The sequence below is a fragment of the Mustela lutreola genome, chromosome 10, assembly GCF_030435805.1.
Source record: "Mustela lutreola isolate mMusLut2 chromosome 10, mMusLut2.pri, whole genome shotgun sequence".
Classification (NCBI taxonomy): domain Eukaryota; kingdom Metazoa; phylum Chordata; class Mammalia; order Carnivora; family Mustelidae; genus Mustela; species Mustela lutreola.
The window spans coordinates 28,567,954-28,586,705 of record NC_081299.1 but is presented as its reverse complement, the minus strand read 5'-3'; the positions used below and the strand labels follow the sequence as shown (position 1 = coordinate 28,586,705).

The window sequence follows — 18,752 nt, the reverse complement described above, 5'->3', positions numbered from 1 at the left end:
CCCCTTCCTCGTGGCCTGGGCGGGGCTTCGGAGTGGGGCGGGGCCAGCAGTCGTGAGTTTCCGCTCAGCCTTGGCGAAAAATTCTCCTTGTGCTTTACGTTATCAGGGTTCCCGCTCTCCGGGTCGCCTTGATACTTTTGGAAACGGGCAAAACAGGAGCTGGAGTCCTTGTGCTGCATCTTGTTCTCAATTTGAATGAGATGGCAAGTCACCTTCGCTGACCCCCAGTTTTGTCGCCAGCAAAATGGGAGTCAGGTGACTCCTCAGTGAAGGCCTGGAGAAGATCCCCAGAGGAGGGCATCTGGAGCTCCAGATTTTTTTTTTTTAATTTTATTTATTTATTTGACAGAGAAAGATCACAAGTAGGCAGAGAGAGAGAGAGAGAGAGAGAGAGGAGCAGGCTTCCCGCTGAGCAAAGAGCCTGATATGGGGCTCAATCCAGGGACCCTGAGATCATGACATGAGTGGAAGGCAGAGGCTTTAGCCCACTGAGCCACCCAGGCGCCCCTGGAGGCCCAGGTTTTAAAAAAGTATTTGTTTTGGGGGTGCCAGTCTGGCTCAGTCAGTGGAGCGTGAGACTTTTAATCTGGAGGCGGTGAGTTCGAGCTCCACCGCTGGCTATAGAGATGACTTGAAAATAAAACATGTTTAAAAAGTATTTGTTTTTGGGGCGCCTGTGTGGCTCAGTGGGTTAAAGCCTCTGCCTTCGGCTCCGGTCATGATCTCAGGGTCCTGGGATAGAGCCCCGCATCGGGCTCTCTGCTCAGCGGGGAGCCTGCTTCCTTCCCTCTCTCTGCCTGCCTCTCTGCCTGCTTGTGATCTCTCTCTGTCAAATAAATAAATAAAATTTTTTAAAAAAAGTGTTTGTTTTTAACTAGATGTTGAAATGACAGCATAACATAAAGTTCGAGAATAGAGGGAAATACTAATGACTGGCCCACGGGCAGTACTGTGATTCCATTTCCTCCTCTCTTAACCTCGTATTTCCAAACCTAAGTGTAATCACCGTTTGCGCGCCATTATTGATCCCGCTTCTTTCGTTGACAAATCAGGGATTCCTCCCTCGGTCACAGAGCTTGTAAACCGCATTACGAATGGAGACAGACCATTCGCCCCTTGGCTAAACAGTTTCCTACTGCAGGGCATTCAGATTGCCTCCGTGTTTAGTAGTTACTAATAACGCGACAACAAACAGCCTCGAGGGGAGCTGTTTCCCGAAGTTTCTTTTTGACACTTAAAATTCCCGCCACCGGAGCGGGTCCCTACGGTCCCGCCAGCTGCGGAGCCGTTGTCACGTGCTTAGATCTCCGCCGCCAGGGTTTCTGGGAGAACGCGCACCCGGAAGCGGAAGTTCAGGGGTCAGGGCCGTCATTTCCTTCAAGGAGCTGAGCGCAACGGACCTGTTTTTCCTTCGCTCGGCTCGTATCTCAGCATGAAGGAGGTAAAGAGCGAGCGGGAGCGGGGGAGCCGGCGGAGGCACCGCGACGGGGACGTGGTGGCGGCGGCGGTGGTGGTGAAGGTGAAGCAGGAGCGCCTCAGCCCGGAAGCCGCGCCTCCCGCCCACCGCCGCCCAGATTCCTCCGGGGGTAGCGCGTCCCCGCCAGCAGGCGACCCGGGCCGCCCTGGTCACCGCGGGAACCGAGCCCGAGGAGGTAGCCGGTAAGTGGGAAGGCGCCCGGGATGGACTTGGGTCTGGCTCCTTGAGAAGAGACAGGGCTAGCGTCAGAAACACACCTTGAATGCCGCGCGCTGCAGCTTGGATTTAATCGTAAAGCGATGGAAGTGAGCCTGTCGGGTTTGTGCTGAAGAATGTTTACTCTGGTACCTGTCACTTGGGTTAAGCGCCTGATGCCTAATGGGTAGGATCCCACCCCTTCATCTCTGTGCCCAGCTCTTGGCCGAGTACGGGCCCAGCAGATAGCACTGATCCAATTGAAATAGAAAATTTTCCCCATCTGCCTGCAAATATGGAGTGCCTGCTTTGGCTTTCCAGTTATCTGCCCCAAAAGTTTTCCACGTTGAGAGCTTAGGCGATCTACCTGGTAGAGATTTGGAAGGAAAATTATCTCTTGCTGGATTCGTTGATTGATTCCTTCAACATAGTTTTTACTGCGGGCTAAAGAGTGTCCTAGGTACAGGGGCCTCAAGGGTGAGCAGTGGTCTTTGCCCTGGGGAAACTGATGCGCTCTCACCTTGAGACAAAATAGTAAGCAGATAAAGAAAATAGTTTCAGTTAGTAACAAGTATTAGGGTAAAGAAGAGGTTAAAACAGGCAAGTGATGGAGTTCGAAGGGAAGTGAGAGAAGGGCTCCCTGAAAAGGTGCCATTTGAGTTGAGACCCGAATGATAAGACTAATCCTGCCTCTTAAGGATCGGGCTGAGGAAACAATGCTCTCAAAGAACCTGAAGCAGAATTAATGTGATTGCTCTAGACATGGGGGGAAATTGTCCGGTAATCAAGGAGAGTCGTAGGAGTGAGGTGGGAGAGAGAGGAGATAGAGCTGCAGAACTCACTGATGGATTAATGTGGTTGTTGGGGGAGGGAGTGGGGAGCTGTTGGGGTGAGGGGAAAAAAAGAGTTAGGGCGTCTTCTAGGTTTTTGTCTTGAGGAGCAGGCCGGAAGGTGGTTACTGAGATGGCAGAGACTGAGGGAGGAAAGGGTTTTGAGGGGTTGGAGAAAGCAAGAGTTATGCTCTGTGAGAAGGTTTAGTAGATAGCCATGTATGTGGGTCTGGAACTCAAGGTAGACGTCAGGGCTGGAGAGTGAAGTGCTCACCTCCTTTAATGTGAAAAGCAGAGCCCTTCCCAAATGTGCTGTTTGTGTTAGTAGGTAAGCCCGTTACTTGAAGTGAATTTATTTGGGGAAAGGGAAATTGAGATAAAACCCTGTGTGTACCATGCTCTGAAAAGGTCCCCAGCCAAAAAGAAAAACAAGTCCTCAGGGAGAAGAAGCAAGTCTCCTCGGAGTAAGAGAAGCCGAAGCCCTCACCACTCAACAGTCAAAGTGAAGCAGGTAAGTGGATTGAGATGTTTTGATACCAGGTCCAAATCTAGAACCTCCTCCCACCCTGACAAACACGTAATCATGTGTGTTTACGCGTACTGTAATGGATTTTTCTAGAAATGGGTTTTTGTTTTCTTTGTTTGGTTTTTTAAACTTTTTTTGAGGTAATTGTTGGTTTACGTTCAGTGGTTAAAAAGAAAAATACAGAGGTATACTCTTTACTGTTTTTCCCACTGGGGACGTCTTACAGGATTCCAGTACAATATCACAGGTGACACTGTTGTAGTCAAGATACAGAACATTTCTATCATCATGAGGATCCATCATGTTGTCCTTGTGTAGTCTCACCCACTTCTCTCTCACCCTTACTCCTCAAGTCCTGGCAACTTCTAATCTGTTCTCTGTATCTATAGTGTTGTCACTTCAAGAACATTATGTATGTCAGGGGCGCCTGGGTGGCCCAGTGCGTTGAGCCTCTGCCTTCGGCTCAGTTCATGATCTCAGGGTCCTGGGATCAAGCCCTGCATCAGGCTCTTTGCTCGGCATGAGCCTGCTTTCCCCTCTCTCTTTGCCTCCTGCTCTGTCTACTTGTGATCTCTCTCTCTCTCTCTCTGTCATATAAATAAGTAAAATATTTTTTTTTTTAAAAAGAACATTATGTCAATAGAATTATACATGTATCCTTTAGAGATTGGCTCTTTTCACTCAGCATAATTCTTTGGAGATTCATTCAGGTTGTTGTATCTGTCAGTAATAGTTCATTTCTTTTATTGCTGAGTGATACTCAGTGACATGGATTTAACCATTTGCCCACAAAAGAACTGTTTCCAGTTTTGGGCTATTATATGTAGAGTTGCTGTATAACAGTTGTGTATAGGTTTTTGTGTGAACATATCTTCATTCTCTGGGGTAAATGCCCAGGAGTACAGTTCTTAGGTTGTATGCTAGTGGCTGTAGTAGTTTGCTAGGGCTTCCATAACAAAGTGGGTACCTTAAACAACAAATTAATTTTCTCACAACTCTGGAGGCTAAAGTCCCAGGTGAAGATGTCAGTAGGTTTTGTTTCTCTTGAGGCTTCTTTCCTTGGCTTGCAAATGCTACCTTCCTGTCTGTGACCTCACATGGCCGTTCTTCTGTGGGCTCATACCCTTGGTGTCTCTCCCTCTTCATACAAGGACACCAGTCCTACTGGTAAGGCTTTGCTGTCATCTTAACTTAATCACGTCTTTCAAGACCTTACCTCAATAAGAAGCAAAAACAAAAGCAAAAAAAAAAAAAAGAAAAAGAAAGAAAAGATAACACAAAAATGGTTACATTCTGAGGATGGTAGTTGGGACCGCGACATATGAATTTTGGGGGGACACTATTCAGTCCTTAACACTGACTTTACCATCCTACGATTCCCACCTGTATTGTGCGTGAAGCCAGCCATTTCTCTGCATCCTCACCAACATTTGGTGTTGACATTATTTTTTGTTTCAGCCATTCTAGTAGATGTGTAATGATACTTCATTGTAATTTTATTTATGTTTTATTTATTTTTCATTTTATGTAGGCTCCACGCCCATCGTGGGGCGTGAATTCTAGAGTCCCATGTTCTACCACCTGAGCCAGCCAGGTACTTCTTTCATTGTGGGATCATGACCTGAACCAAAGGTAGACACTTAACTGACTGAGCCACACAGGTGCCCAAAGAATTGGCTTTTTTTTTTTTTTTTTTTAAGATTTTATTTATTTTATTTGACAGACAGAGATTACAAGTAGGCAGAGAGGCAGGCAGAGAGAGAGAGAGAGAGGAGGAAGCAGGCTCCCTGCTGAGCAGAGAGCCCGATGCAGGACTCGATCCCAGTACCCTGAGATCATGACCTGAGCCGAAGGCAGCGGCCTAACCCACTGAGCCACCCAGGCGCCCAAGAATTGGCGTTTTATCATATCAAATCTTCCAGTCCATGAGCACTGTTTAAGTCATTTATTTAGATCTTTGTTTTTTTCTTCAGCATTTATAGTTTTTAGCACTTATGTTCTATGTATATTTTATTAGATTTACATGAAGTTTTTTCTTTGGGGGAGTGATTATAAGTGATATTTTTAAGTTTTGATCCATATGTTCAATGCTAATCTATAGAAATAGAATTGATTTTTTATTTTTCTGTCTTTTTCTTACTTATATCCTGTGACCTCATTGAACTCAGCTGATTTAGTCCAGGAAGTTTTTTGTAGATTTCTTGGGATTTTTTTTTTTTTTTTTTACATAGACAATCATATTTTTACATAAGGACAGTTTCAATTCTTCCATTATAATCTCTATGCATTGTATTTCCTTGTCTTGTCTAATTGTACTAAATAGGACTTCTAGCACTGTGTTGAATGAGAGTAGTGAGAGGGGACACCCTTGCTTGTCCCTCAAACTTGAGAGACAAGCATTCCGTGTTTTTAAAGAGACTTTGTTACAGTGTGCAAATAGACATTTAAAAAATGGATTTTCCTGTTACTTTTTGAGAGACTGTGGACCAGCTTCCTAGTATCTTAAAGATAGAAAGCCAGACAGCCTTGGTGGTGTGCAGTGTGAATTGATCAGGCCCTGCTTTAGCTCTCTCAGAATGCAGCTCCCAGAGCCATACCACCAGGGTGAGGTCTTTCGTTTTTTGGTTTTTGTTTTTTTTCCACTGTACAACTGGCAGCTCCCTACCTGCAGTTTCTAAATGAACCTTTTACAGTAAGTTCTGGGACTTTTAGAATGAAGCTTTTTTTTTTTTTTTTTTTTTTTTAAGATTTTATTTATTTATTTATTTGTCAGAGAGAGAGAGAGAGAGAGAAAGAAATAGCAAGCATAAGCAGGGGGAGCAGTAGGCAGAGGGAGAAGCAGGCTCTGCTGAGCAAAGAGCCTGACTCCAGAAGCCTAACCGACTGAGCCACCCAGGCGTGCCTAAAATGGAACTTTTCTGTGTTTATTATTGTTGTGATGTGTCTTCATTTGTTTATGTATGTTAATTTCTTTTCTGACATTAAATTATCTCTTTAAAAGCTAATTTCTGTGTGTTAATTAGAAAAGTTGATTTCCAGTTGGAAACTTGGAAATGGCTCTCAAGCAAAAGGTCTTGACAGACAGTTGACACTGAGTGACTTTCACATGGGTTAATCCTAAGGAGGAATACACAGAGCCTCTGACTTAAGCCTGATTTGTGCTTGCAGGAATTCTCTTCTCCACACCTGACCCACCATTTAAAAAATAAATTTGATTGTGTGCTCATTGTAATAACACAGAGATATATAAAAGTGTATAAAGTAAAAAGTGAGAGTATGGGATCTATAGTTTATGGTTACTTCTCCCATTATCCCCAAAGTTGCAGGCTCCCTTCTCCCTCCCAAAAAAAGAAAAAAATCATCTAAGTCCCCAGAGGCAACCATGTTAATAGTTTGATATTTATATTTCACGGCTCTCTTATACTTACATTCTCCTTTTTTCCTTTATGTTTTAGTATGTATCTCTGTGTGTGTTCCATGCAAAATTTTCAATTAAAAAAAAAGGAACCATGGGGCACCTGGGTGGCTCAGTCAGTTAAGCATCTGCCTTTGGCTTGGGTCAGGATCCCATGGGATCCAGCCCCATTTTAGGGGTTCTGCTCAGCAGGGAGCCTGCTTTTCCCTTTGCCCCTCCCTGCTGCTTCAGCTTTCTCTCTCTCCCTCTCAAATAAATAAAATCTTCTAAAAAAATTTTAAAAAAGGAACCATATTGGGGAGCCTGGGTGCCTCAGTGGGTTAAGCCTCTGCCTTCAGCTCAGGTTGTGATCTTAGGGTCCTGGGATTGAGCCCCACATCAGACTTCCTGCTCAGCGGGGAGCCTGCTTTCCCCTCCCTCTCTGCCTTCCTCTCTGCCTACTTGTGATCTCTCTCTCTTGCTCTCTCAAATAAATAAATAATAAATAAATAAATAAATCTTTTTTTTTTTTAAGGAACCATATTATATATATTATCCTACTTAACCAATAATTGAAATCTTAGTTATTTTGTGTCATCTGGCTATATAATTTGTCCTATCCTTTTCCATAGTTCTTACTAATTTTGCCTGGTCTACCCATCTTTATTTATTTACCCTGTGTGACAGGGGTTGGGAGGGCGGGCAGCAGGAGAGAGAATCTCCGGCAGAGTTCCCACTGAGCGTGGAGCCTGACATGGGGCTCAGTCTTATGACCCTACGATCATGACTGAGCCAAAATCAGGAGTTGGGCGCTTTGACCGACTGAGCCACCCAGGCGCCACAGTCTGCGCCTCTTTAAAGTGAGGACTGAGGATTAATTGGTCATTGGAATAGTGGATATACAGAACCTTATGGGGATTAGGATATGGGGGAGGTGGGAATGATGACTTGGAGTCTGGGACTTCTTTTAGTGACTCATTTAATCAGGGATAAAGGGCATAATGACATTAGTTCTGGTAGGTGGTGGTGACAAGCTTGTGAGTTCCTTAAGGTAGGAAGGATGTGAGTCTGAGGCTCTCTCTTGATGCTTGTCTTTGGAAGTTAGGAAGTCTAGAAAAACTGAGTCCTGCTCTGGGTAAGCAAGCCTGCACTTGACCCCTGTGTGTGTAGCAGGGAGAAGCCCTGGGAGTAGGGGAGGTGGTGAGATCTCAGTGCTCAGATCCTCTTTATCCTTTCTAGGTAGGGTGGCCTTGTTCATAGCGTGCAGGGCTTTCTCTTGATCTTTGATGTTTTGGTTATTAGTAAGGATAAGTTTACTATATTTGTGTGTTCATTAGATACTTCTTAGAAAAATTGTTAATATCCTTTGCCCATTCTTTTCTCTTGAATTGTCTTACCGATTTATTATTGATATATTAATAGATGTTATGTGTTGCAGTTTTTGCAAAGCTGATTTTCAATACTGTTTTTCCAAGAAACCATGATGTTTATTAATTTTTTTCAGATCTTAAAAATAATCAATAAATTTTTACAAGTTTCTTCTTATATGTCTTACATACATCTGAAGTATCTTCTTGGTATTGAATAATTTTTGTTACTGTTGAAATGAGATATTTTAAAATTAATTACATTTTCATTTTTGTCATAAGAGAAAACTAGCTGTTTATCTTTATATGTTTATCTTGTACATGACTACTTAATTCTATTCGTTCTGTTTTATCTGTATGCTTCCCTGTGAGTGTGCCTATAGCTCCTCTAGTTTCTAGGGCTCTGAACCTGGACTCGCGGTGTTAGAGCTATAGTCAGGTGACTATGGAAATAGTGTGTGGAGCCTTGCAAGGGAATACAACCACCACTGCTAACCTGATTTCTGTGGGACATTTTGCTCTGAATGCCAAAGACCAAATCACAAATGGCTTTTTGAATGCATCTGTTGACAGAGTGTGGACTGCCTCTCATTTACTGGATCTGTTTGAATTTCAGGAACGTGAGGATCATACCCGGAGAGGACGAGAGGAACGGCAGCACCGGGAATCATCAGGCCAGGAACACAGGCGAGCTAGAAACAGTGACCGCGACAGACACCGGGGCCATTCTCACCAGAGGAGAAGCTCTAATGAGAGGCCCGGGAGTGGACAGGCTCAGGGACGGGACCGAGATGTTCAGAATCTACAGGCTCAGGACATAGAGCGGGAGTTTTACAACGCCCGAAGACGGGAGAATCGCCAGAAGAACGAAGTTAGCGCTAGTGGTAATGAGTCTCAGGGGTCGGTTCCCCGACCTGGGGGCAACAATAAAGACAAAGAGCCACCCGCTAAAGAAAAGCCAAGCTTTGAACTCTCCGGGGCACTTCTCGAGGACACCAACACCTTCCGGGGTGTCGTCATTAAGTATAGTGAGCCCCCAGAAGCACGTATCCCCAAGAAACGATGGCGCCTCTACCCCTTTAAAAATGACGAGGTGCTTCCTGTCATGTACATCCATCGGCAGAGCGCCTACCTCTTAGGCCGGCACCGCCGCATAGCGGACATCCCGATCGATCATCCCTCCTGCTCAAAGCAGCACGCCGTCTTTCAGTATCGGTGAGTACACGTTTGCAGGAAGAACCAGAGGCGTGGGCAGAAGCCGAGAGTCTCAGGATTACTAACATTTGTATACACGTGTGTGCAGAAGAATCCCATGTTCCGCTGATCTAATCTTTGTATTAAGTTTATGAATCTAACTGCCCTTTGTATTATCACTTACATGTGTCTAAAAGCATCACATTTGGTGTCAGAGATCCAGATTTTGAATCCTGCCACTGCCACTTCCCAGGGGTTTGGCCTGCGGCAAGCCACTCTCTGTACCTGTTTCTCCCTACCTCAAAGGGCTATTTGGGGAGTTAAATGGAAGTGTACCTGAGAGTGGCTGGCATGTGTGTCCGCTAAGCTGTATTTGACCATTTGTGTAGACATCTCTTACTGTTTGATCATCACAGCACTCCTACGAGGAGGATAGGTCAGCTGTTAATATCCCCATTCAACGGGTGAGAAGATTGAAGCTCAGCAGAGCCTAGTAAATGATCTGGTTCAAAGTTAGCTCCCTTGACTCTGAAGTTAAAATCCACTGCTTTATTCCCATTGGGACAGGAGCTAAAATATGTTCAAATAAAGGTGAAAGAAGCATCATCTTGAATATAAACATCACAAAAGTGTATTTTCTTAATCATGGCAAGAGGTTCTAGATTCTGACTTTAAGCTTTTGATATACCATGAATTTCTCTCCTCTACTCCCTCAGCAACCAGTTCCTGCCTTTTCTTCTAAGTATATTTAACACTCCCAATTTCCAGATCCAAGCCATACCTTCCCCTTGCTTTCCTATAGTTTGAACTTGAATTGCGTTCAAGCCAAATAATTTACATCGCAAAGGCCGTGTTAGCAAAATGCCAGATGGTCCCAGGTGGGATTTTGCTCATTAGTTTCTCTTTTATCTCTGCTAGGCTTGTGGAATATACCCGTGCTGATGGGACAGTTGGCCGAAGGGTGAAGCCCTACATCATTGACCTTGGCTCAGGCAATGGAACGTTCTTGAACAACAAGCGCATTGAGCCACAGAGATACTATGAACTAAAGGAAAAGGATGTACTTAAATTTGGGTTCAGCAGCAGAGAGTATGTCCTGCTTCACGAGTCCTCTGACACCTCTGAAGTAGACAGGAAAGAAGATGAGGATGATGAAGAGGAGGAGGAAGTATCTGACAGCTAGCAATCTCAGAAGCAGCCCAAACTCTCGAGAGACCTTTTCTTTCTTTAAAGGTTTTGGGATTGAGTCAGAGAGCACCACGGTGCTCTCTGTTAATGCCTCTTATTGCCTTAAGTCTTCGCTCTGTTGCTGACCACCTTATGTTATAGCATAAGAAAACTGACTTCTGTTTGGTTGAACTTTTTTCTGTGGCACATCAGCCCCTTGCCTGTGGGCATTTGTTTTCAGAACAGTCTCACCAACACATCGTGTTGCAGTAGAAGCATCGTGGCTGTCCTTGGTGCTTTCAGAACTGCTTCCTAGGAAACTACAGACCCTTGACTCAAGGGGAATCGTGGCTTGTTCTCGTTGTACAGTTACTTTATTTATATAGGTGTTAAGCTTTGTGGACTGGGTTTGTTTTTGTTTTTTTGTTTTTGGGGCAAACCCCGATACAGAGAATCTTACTAAGCTTTGGTTGTCACCAAAACAGCCTCCATTATATACCAAAGCTTTGACCTGGTTGAGCTCTTGAGTCACAGAAGTTGATTTTGCACTTCATTTTTGGGGGGTGGGAACTTACCACATGACCTCATTATTAACTGTTGGACTTAAACAGATGCTTTATGGGACGAGCTGAAGCTGCGACTGGGCAGGAGGATCCTGGCATCTGCCAGTGGGTGCTGATCTAACGTCGAGAGGTTGAAATGGGTCATGGATTGGTTTCCTGTGAGAGAATTCCGATTTCTCCATAAAGCATGTACATAACCATTTTGATCATCGTATCTGTTCACTTTTGCATTTTTATTCAAATGTTCTCTCTTTCCTTATTTGCAAAACAGTGTCGTTCATGTAGCACGGTCCTTGCTTTATTCTAACAACGTATGTATATGTGTAAAGGAGGTTGTATAGTTGACACGTTTCATCTTTTTAGAAAATGTTCAGAGAGGTTGTATTTACTTTCCCAAGGCCGGGAAGCAAGGGAGTTGCCCTGTTTCCTAATTTTCCACAGAGGAATATGTGTAAGTAGCAGAGTCGTAACTACTTACATACACTGTGTGTGTGTGGTGTGTGTGGGGGTGTGTGTGTGTGTGTGTATACATAAAAGTGTGAGTGAAAGAGCTGCATACTGATTTTCATATGAGAATGTTTTGTGATGTAAATGTGATACTACATTATAGGCGAAGGCCTCCCTGCATTTGAATAGCAGGTTTTCATTTATATGTATTTTTGGGATAAAAAAATAATAAAATTTGTAAATATAGCCCCATTTCAAAGGGTTTTTCTTTCTTGGCAGAAGGACCTTGTGTTTATAAGTCTGTGTGTAGCCACAATCATCTTTGCGTCAGGACTTTGGAGGTAAAAAGTAGTTTACTAGTTTACCTAGTAAATTCCTAGTAGTTGCAGAGGGTGTGCTGTGGTAAGACCAGGAAATAGTGAAGTTGGGGCCAGCAGCAGCTCTGGAAGCCAGACCCTCACATGTCAGCAAGTGATTCCTGGTCCTGTGGCAGCAGCAGTGTTTTCTGAGTTGGCAGCAAAGGGGTTTTCCTAGTCTGTTGGGGCAGGTTCTACATAGCAGGGCTTGTACCAGTGAATCCCTGTCCCTGCTGTGTTGCTTGCGGGGTGGCGGGTGGGGAGGGGGTAATGCTGCTCAGTGCTGCAGTCCTCTGTTAGCTCCTCTTGGAAACTTGTGATGCTGTGAGATGGTCTTTCTCCCACCTACCAAGGGTAGGTCTCACCTACCCATGTGGACTCAGGGCTAAGTGCTGACTAGTGTGGGGAGTGGCAGCTGACTAGCGTTTATGCCAAAGAAAGGAAAAGGTCCCCTTAAAGAGTGAATACTTAATGAGGTCAGTTAGACATAGGGAAGCTCTAATGTCAAGAGAGCAGTTAGCATCCCCGCCCCCCATGTGCTCCACAGTGGCCACTGTGACTGGTATTTTCCTATCTGCCATAGAGCCTCTATAGCATCTGTGTCTGTCTGAAAGGTTTTGCTTTGACGGATCCCAGCTGATGGATTTCTTTTGTTGGAATCAGGTGCTAATTTGGCCTCCAGGGCCTCATGTTCAGTTTGTGCTCCTACTACTACTTTCAGGTAGCCTCCAGCTTTGCTGCAAACACCATCCTGTTGGGCAGCACACTAGGTGTGACCACTTGCCTCCATTCTTCAGTAAAAGGTCCCAATTGTGAAGTAAACTTGCTTTAGTGGAGGAATAGCTTCTTGCATTAAAAGATTCATGCCAAACATCTGGGAAGGTGCCCCCCCTCACCCTCCTCCAATATGCTGACATGCTTTTTTTTTTTTTTTTTTTTTTTTTTTAAACTAAAGAGGGTCAGGACACCTGGACAGCTCAGTCAGTTAAGTGTTGTCTGACTTTGGTTCAGGTCATGATTTCAGGGTCCTGGGATCAAGCCCTAGGTCAGGGTCCTCACTCAGCACAGAGTCCACTTGGCCTTCTTCCTTCACCTCCCTCCCTGCTTGTGCACGTGCTTGTGTTCTCTCTCATAAATAAATAAAATCTTTTTTCTTTTTTTAAGGTTTTACTTATTTGAGAGAACACAAGTGGGAAGGGGCAGAGGGAGAGTTCTCCCCATCCCCCAGAGCAGGAAGCCAAATGTGGGGCTCGAACCCTGGACCCTGGGATCATGACCTGAGCCAAAGGCAGATGCCCAACTGACTGAGCCACCCAGGCACCCCATAAATAAATAAAATCTTTAAAAAAAAAAAAGGCTCAAAGAAAAGACACTACCCATCTCCAAAGCCAGGTATCACTAGTGGACTTCTCATTTGAAGTTGATATAATCCTACAGCTTTCTTCTTGAATTCTTTACTTGGTAACTCATGTTCCTCCTAGGCATTTGCAACTTCTTTTTTCTCTACCCGTTCTCCCCACTGGCTGCAAAACATTGCTGTCAAAACCAAGCTATCTATAAAGCAGACCTTTGTTTCTGAGCTCCTCTCCCAAAACCTCTGTGGTGATCTGCAGTACTGCTGAAGTATAGGATAGAATCTTCAGGTTTTTCCCATCAGACCTCTTCCTAGTCACCTAGTTCTCTCATTCGGACATGGACAAAGGAGACCTCATTAAGAACAACTAGTGATGTAGCTTTCAAATACTTTTATTGTATCTGGTGATAATAAAAACAGAGTAATTAATTCAGATAATGAGATTTGTTTTGTTTTTATCATTTTTGTATTAGTGTATGGACTGTGCCAGTATACAATATAACCTTTTGGTTTCAAAAGGCTTAGAACATACTTTGGGTTGATTATTATTTGATACAGTGCACAGCAGGTTATGTTTTTCCCTTTGTGGAAATTAGTCGTGAATGTGAGGAATGAGGTGAAAACTTGTTAACGAAAGCCCAAGTGTGACTCGCACACATCAACAAGCAGTGCCTGCTTGTGTGATGATGTTCCGAACCCACAGCATTCCTGGGTATGTATGTTTATGCAAGCAAGAAGCCTGCTTGACTTAAATTAAAGCTCTGGAATTTAAAGCTTCATCTGGTCTCTTTGGGTAAAGTTTCCATTTATCAAGTGGGAAACAATTGAAAAAGACAGTTGATTGGTTCACATTTACTCTAAAGTTCAAGTGAGTTATTCCAACAAATGATTGTATAAGTTTACTGTGCTAACAGTTGAATTACAACTGTGAGTTAGAAACGGAGCAGTCATCTAGAAGTGTACCCTGTGCAAGAGTTGGCATTTGTGGTGTGTCTTAGAGAACAGGTTGGTTTTGAGCCATTGGTAGAAGAGGGCATTGTTACAGACCGAGCAGTCCAGGGGACCACAGGAGTGGAGTAGGATATGCGGAAGGAGTTCTGTAAAATGAAGCTATTTTCCTGAGGTCCCACAACAAGGCAGGTGTAGAGCTAGGATGAAAAATCACCTCAGTCCTGGTTCAGTGGTCTTTGCTCTAGACTATTCCCTCCCAGCAGTCCTTAGTGGACAGATTTGAGGGAAAGACAGCTGGTGGATTAGGCTTCTTGATTCATAGTGGGTTCAAAGAAATTACGGTGGATGGGCCATTAAGGGGTAGACAGTGGCTTAAGCAAATCACCTCACCAAGTCAGAGCTGCTTGGAATTCATCATGTTGATTCATAAAAGTATATAAACATTTCAATAATCAGGTGCCTGACAAGTGCTATGAGGTAAGACGTTGATAATAAAGTTGGCCAGTACTTAGGAGAACTTTCTATGTATGGGCACAATTCTAACCATTTTTCATGAGCATTAACACAGCCTTGTGTTATTCTATTTTGCAGATTCAAAAACCGAGGCACAAAGAAGGTCACATCGGGATTCAAACCTACTCTGGTTCCAGGTGCCACACTCTTACCCACTGCAATATATTGCCTCCTAAGTAGTTGAGAGATGTACAGGGTCTGGCCCTTGCAGAGCCATGTAACTAGCAGCTATAGACAATGCTGGGAAGGAGAAGCATTGGGGATTGCGGAAGCATGGAGAGATAGGATTTAACAAAGCCTCGGGAGTCAGAGAAGAATGAACAGCTAGCCAGAAGAGGTCAGTGAGGTCTAGGAAAGAAAGCAGTATTTCTAGGCAGAGAGGCTAGCACTTAGAAATGCCCGAGGTGATGAACTAATGAGCTTTTGGAAGTGCTGGAAGTTCAATGGGGGAAACAGTGAGTGAGACTTCCGATTTCTCTTAATGATGGACTAAGTTATTTTGTCTCTGTGTGAATCCTCCTGCTGCAAGAAGCCAACATTTCTGGATAAAATACAAGCAAAAAGATTTCTGGAAGCATTCAAGAACTGACAAATTATTAAAAATGTCTTTAGGCCAAAAGCGAAGATAAACAAGAATTCAGGGAGAAATGGAGCACAGATGCCTGGAAACCACATTTGATCTAATGGCAAACCACACTTGATTCTAGCCAATTAGACTTCACCCAATGTTGAATGGGACAGAATCAAAACCCAGAGCCCACATACAATGAATAGACTATTAAACATTTCCCATAAAAAGCTAGTGTGCCAAAGGGCTATCGTTTCCAGAGGTGATCAGAAATCAGATCCTCCCAGGGATTTGTAGCCTGGGAGCTCAGAAAAATTCAAGCCTTGAACCTGGCTTAAGATGATCCTGTACTCCAGAAGTATGACAGAAGTGAATGAAATCCCTTTTTGGAGGCAGGGACTTTTTTTTTTTTTAATCTCCCTTGTTGCTTCTACATTTTTTCCCCCCTGCAAAGATAGTTATTTATTTTTTTTTAAGATTTTATTTATTTATTTGACACAGAGAGAGAGAGAGAGATCACAGGTAGGCAGAGAGGCAGGCAGAGAGAGGTGGGGGTCGGGGAAGCAGGCTCTCTGCTGAGCAGAGAGCCCCATGTGGGGCTTGATCCCAGGACCCTGAGATCATGACCTGAGCCGAAGGCAGAGGCTTAACGCACTGAGCCACCCAGGTGCCCCAAGATAGTTATTTTTTTAAAGCACACCAGAAAAGTTACTATAGGTGAGAACCAACAGGAATAGCAAACTGATTTTCAAAGACTAAATACTTGAATTACAAGATACTATAAAATGTTCCATGGTTACTATTCTCAAAGAAATGATAAACTTGAAAATAGAGGGAACAAGAAATGGCAACAAGCAAAAGAACATAAGCTTCAGGGAGAATTAGTGAACTGGAAGATAGAAGTTATCCATGCACATAAATTTAACAAATGGTCCAATTTCTCAAAAATCATAAGCTGCCAAAATTCACTTGATATGAAATAGATAATCTGAAAAGTCCTATAATTATTTAAGAAACTGAATTTGTAATGGAGAAAGCTTCCAGGGGTGCCTGGGTGGCACAATTGGTTAAATGTTGGACTCTTGGTTTTGGCTCAGGTCGTGATCTCAGGGTCGTGAGATGGAGCCCCATGTCAGGCTCCGTGCTCAGCCTGGAGTCTGTTTCACGTTGTCTCTCCCTCTCCCTCTGCCCCTAGTGCTCTCTTTTTCTCTCTAAAATAATTAAAAATAAAAGCCTTCCAAAAAGAAATGTTTAGGTCCAGACGTGATGGTTCCACTGAAAAAGCCTACCAAATTTTAAGAAGAATTAGCACTATTCTATACCATCTCTGCCAGAAATTAGAATATCAGGCAGTACCTTCTTAACTCATTTTATAAGGGCAGTATTACTTTGATATCAAAGCCAAATAGGATAGTACCAAAAAAAAAAAAAAAAAAGAAAAAGAAAAAGAAAAAAAAGGAAGAAGAAACAACAAAAGCCCCACAGACCAATATCCCAGAAATTTAGTCACAAAAATTCTGGAATTAGCAAATTGAATCCAGCATATATAAAAAGAATTAGGCAATATGACCAAGTGAGGTTTATTCCAGATATCCAAGACTGGTTTAACATACAGGAAGAAATCTATATAACCCACTATCCCAAGAGGCTAGAGAAAAAATGATCATGTCAATTGGTGTAGAAAAACACATTTGACAAAATTCAATACACATTCATGATAAAACCTATCAGTAAACCAAAAGTAGAGGGGGAACTTCCTCAATAAAGAGCATCTACAAAAACCCACAGCTAATGTACTTAATGGTGAAAGACTAAATACTTTCCTTCTAAGATAGGGAAGGAGTCAAGAATGTGTACTGTGACCATCCTTATTCAATGTAGAACTGGAAGTCCTAGCCAGCACAGTAAGGCAAGAAAAAAATAAAAAGCATATAGATTGGAAGTGGGGGGGGGTACCCCAAACCAACAACCCTTATTTGCAGATGAAATGATTGTCTATGTAAAAAATCCTAAGGAATCTGCAATAAAACCCTTCTAGAATTAATGAAGTTCAGCAAGATTTCAGGTTACAAGGACAATACACAAAAGAAATTATCCAGAATGCAGCAGAGAGACAAAAAGATGGGAAACAGTTGGTAAAAAAAAAAAATAGAGATTATGTTCAATTTGAGTTCCAGAAGGAGAGGAAAATGAGGCAGAGGAGTATCTGAAGAAAAAGAGCTGAAAATTTCTCAGCTAGTGGAAGATACCAATCTACAGATTGTAAAAACCCAAAGACTTCAAGCAAGGTGGGAAAAAAAAAAAATGAAATAATGAAGAAAAAGTCCTGCTCATGATCATGAAATTACAGAAAGAGAAGTAACCAAGAGCCAAATGAAAACCAAGTTAACGATGCCGGACTTAATGATAAAAACGAATGTGTGCACGATCTTTATTACTTGCCAAGCCCGTAGGCAAAGTGATTTACTCCTCAGGACAATTGTAGGGGTAAAAAGTACTGTTATTCCCTCCATTTTACCGATGAGGAAGTTGAGATAAATGAAATTCAATTACCTGTGCAAAATGGCATAGCGTGGCAATGGTAGAGGTAAGATTTTGAACAAGGTAGTTCCGGCTTCGGTTTGTGACCTTAACCACTGCACAAACTCTTCTCTCTCAAGGGCAATGGGAAGCCATCTAAAGGTTTTAACCAGAGGAGTGACCCCACATTTGCTTTCCAAACACCAATCATCCTGGCTCCACTGTGACTAAGGGTCAAATAGAGCTAAGGGTGGAAAGCGGGGGCTGTGGGAATAATGGAGCCCAAAATAGGGAGGGCCTGGACGAGGGGGGTGGTGGCAGACAAAAGCCAGTGGACTGCGGGCTCTTCCGGAGGCGAGTCCTCAGGACCTGGCTTTATGGGGGAGAGGAGATCGACGATGATATTCACGTTTCTGACTTGGGCAATTCGGCGGATAGTTCAAGTAATTCACCGAGGTGACCTGGGAGGAGCCTGGTTTTGGATAAGGTGAATTTGGGGTGTCTGTGGCGCACAGCCGGCCGCCGAGGAGCCACGAGCGGCTAGGACGCAGAGCAGAGCGCATCACCGGCCCGTCCAGGAGGGGCGCGCGCGAGCCCGAGGGCCCCCAGCGCTGCGCTGCGCGGCGCGGCGCGGCGCGGCGCGCGGCTCCGGAAACCGCGCGCGCAGGCGCAGTGCTGCGCAGGCGCCCCCTGGCGGGCGGCGGCGCACAGGGACCGCCCCCAGCCTGGCGCCGCCGCCGCCGCCGCCCGCCTCAGCCCAACATGGCGATGCACAACAAGGCGGCGCCGCCGCAGATCCCGGACACCCGGCGGGAGCTAGCGGAGCTCGTGAAGCGGAAGCAGGAGCTGGCGGTGAGGGGCCGGGCGCGGGGGCGCTCGGTGCGGGCTCCGCGCCCTCCCCTGCCTCCAGGCCTCGGCCCGATCGCGCCAGGCCGTTATTCCCCCGGCACAACGCGGCGGCCGGGAGCCCGGCGGCCTGAGGTCGGCTGCGCGTTCCGCGGCCCGCCGACCGCACGGCTTGCAGGCAGCGCAGCTCGGGAGCGGGAGCGCCAGGGCCGGGGCCCGGGCTGGGGGGGCGGGGCACGGAGCGGGGGAGGGGAAGGGGGCCGGGGCCGGCGGGGGCGTGGAGGAGGGATGGCGCCTGGGGTGGGGGCTTCTGTATGGAAGCTCGAGGAAGGCGAGTGTCTCTGAGCTTTGGGAATGGGGGCGGTTGTGCCCTTGGCTTTTGCGGGGTGGGTGAGGGCGGGCAGGTCTGTGGTCTTTGAGGGGTGGGTTCGGGAGTGTCTGGGGGGCCGTAAGCCACCTGTTCGGGCTTGCCAGTGGGCTGAGG

General features: G+C 44.9%; 2 protein-coding genes across 4 annotated transcripts in view; both read left to right on the top strand.

The window, feature by feature from the left end:
* Positions 1 to 1,360: 1,360 nt before the first annotated feature.
* SNIP1 (Smad nuclear interacting protein 1) lies at positions 1,361 to 11,412 on the top strand. The gene is made up of 4 exons (XM_059136618.1): positions 1,361 to 1,659; positions 2,911 to 3,013; positions 8,406 to 9,004; positions 9,902 to 11,412. The coding sequence occupies exons 1-4, from the start codon at positions 1,433 to 1,435 to the stop codon at positions 10,164 to 10,166; spliced, it is 1,194 nt and encodes a 397-aa protein (XP_058992601.1). The 5' UTR covers positions 1,361 to 1,432; the 3' UTR covers positions 10,167 to 11,412.
* Positions 11,413 to 18,115: 6,703 nt separating this feature from the next.
* Positions 18,116 to 18,752, top strand: part of MEAF6 (MYST/Esa1 associated factor 6) — a 28,178-nt gene continuing 27,541 nt past the window's right edge. For 2 of the 3 annotated variants that reach the window (XR_009345055.1, XM_059135670.1), the window contains exon 1: positions 18,117 to 18,274. Coding sequence is in view for 2 of the 3 variants with exons in the window: in XM_059135670.1 (XP_058991653.1) it covers positions 18,185 to 18,274 (90 nt within the window). In the remaining variant the exon portion in view is untranslated. Of the gene's footprint in view, positions 18,275 to 18,752 lie in introns of all 3 variants that reach the window. The other variant, XM_059135669.1, reaches the window with a different exon arrangement.

Bases quoted from the DNA above. Each gene is read 5' to 3' on its own strand.
- SNIP1 (XM_059136618.1), top strand. From the start codon at position 1,433: ATGAAGGAGGTAAAGAGCGAGCGGGAGCGGGGGAGCCGGCGGAGGCAC. The intron at 1,660-2,910 runs GTAAGTGGGAAG...TGCTCTGAAAAG, and splicing joins CGAGCCCGAGGAGGTAGCCG to GTCCCCAGCCAAAAAGAAAA. The intron at 3,014-8,405 runs GTAAGTGGATTG...TTTGAATTTCAG, and splicing joins CAACAGTCAAAGTGAAGCAG to GAACGTGAGGATCATACCCG.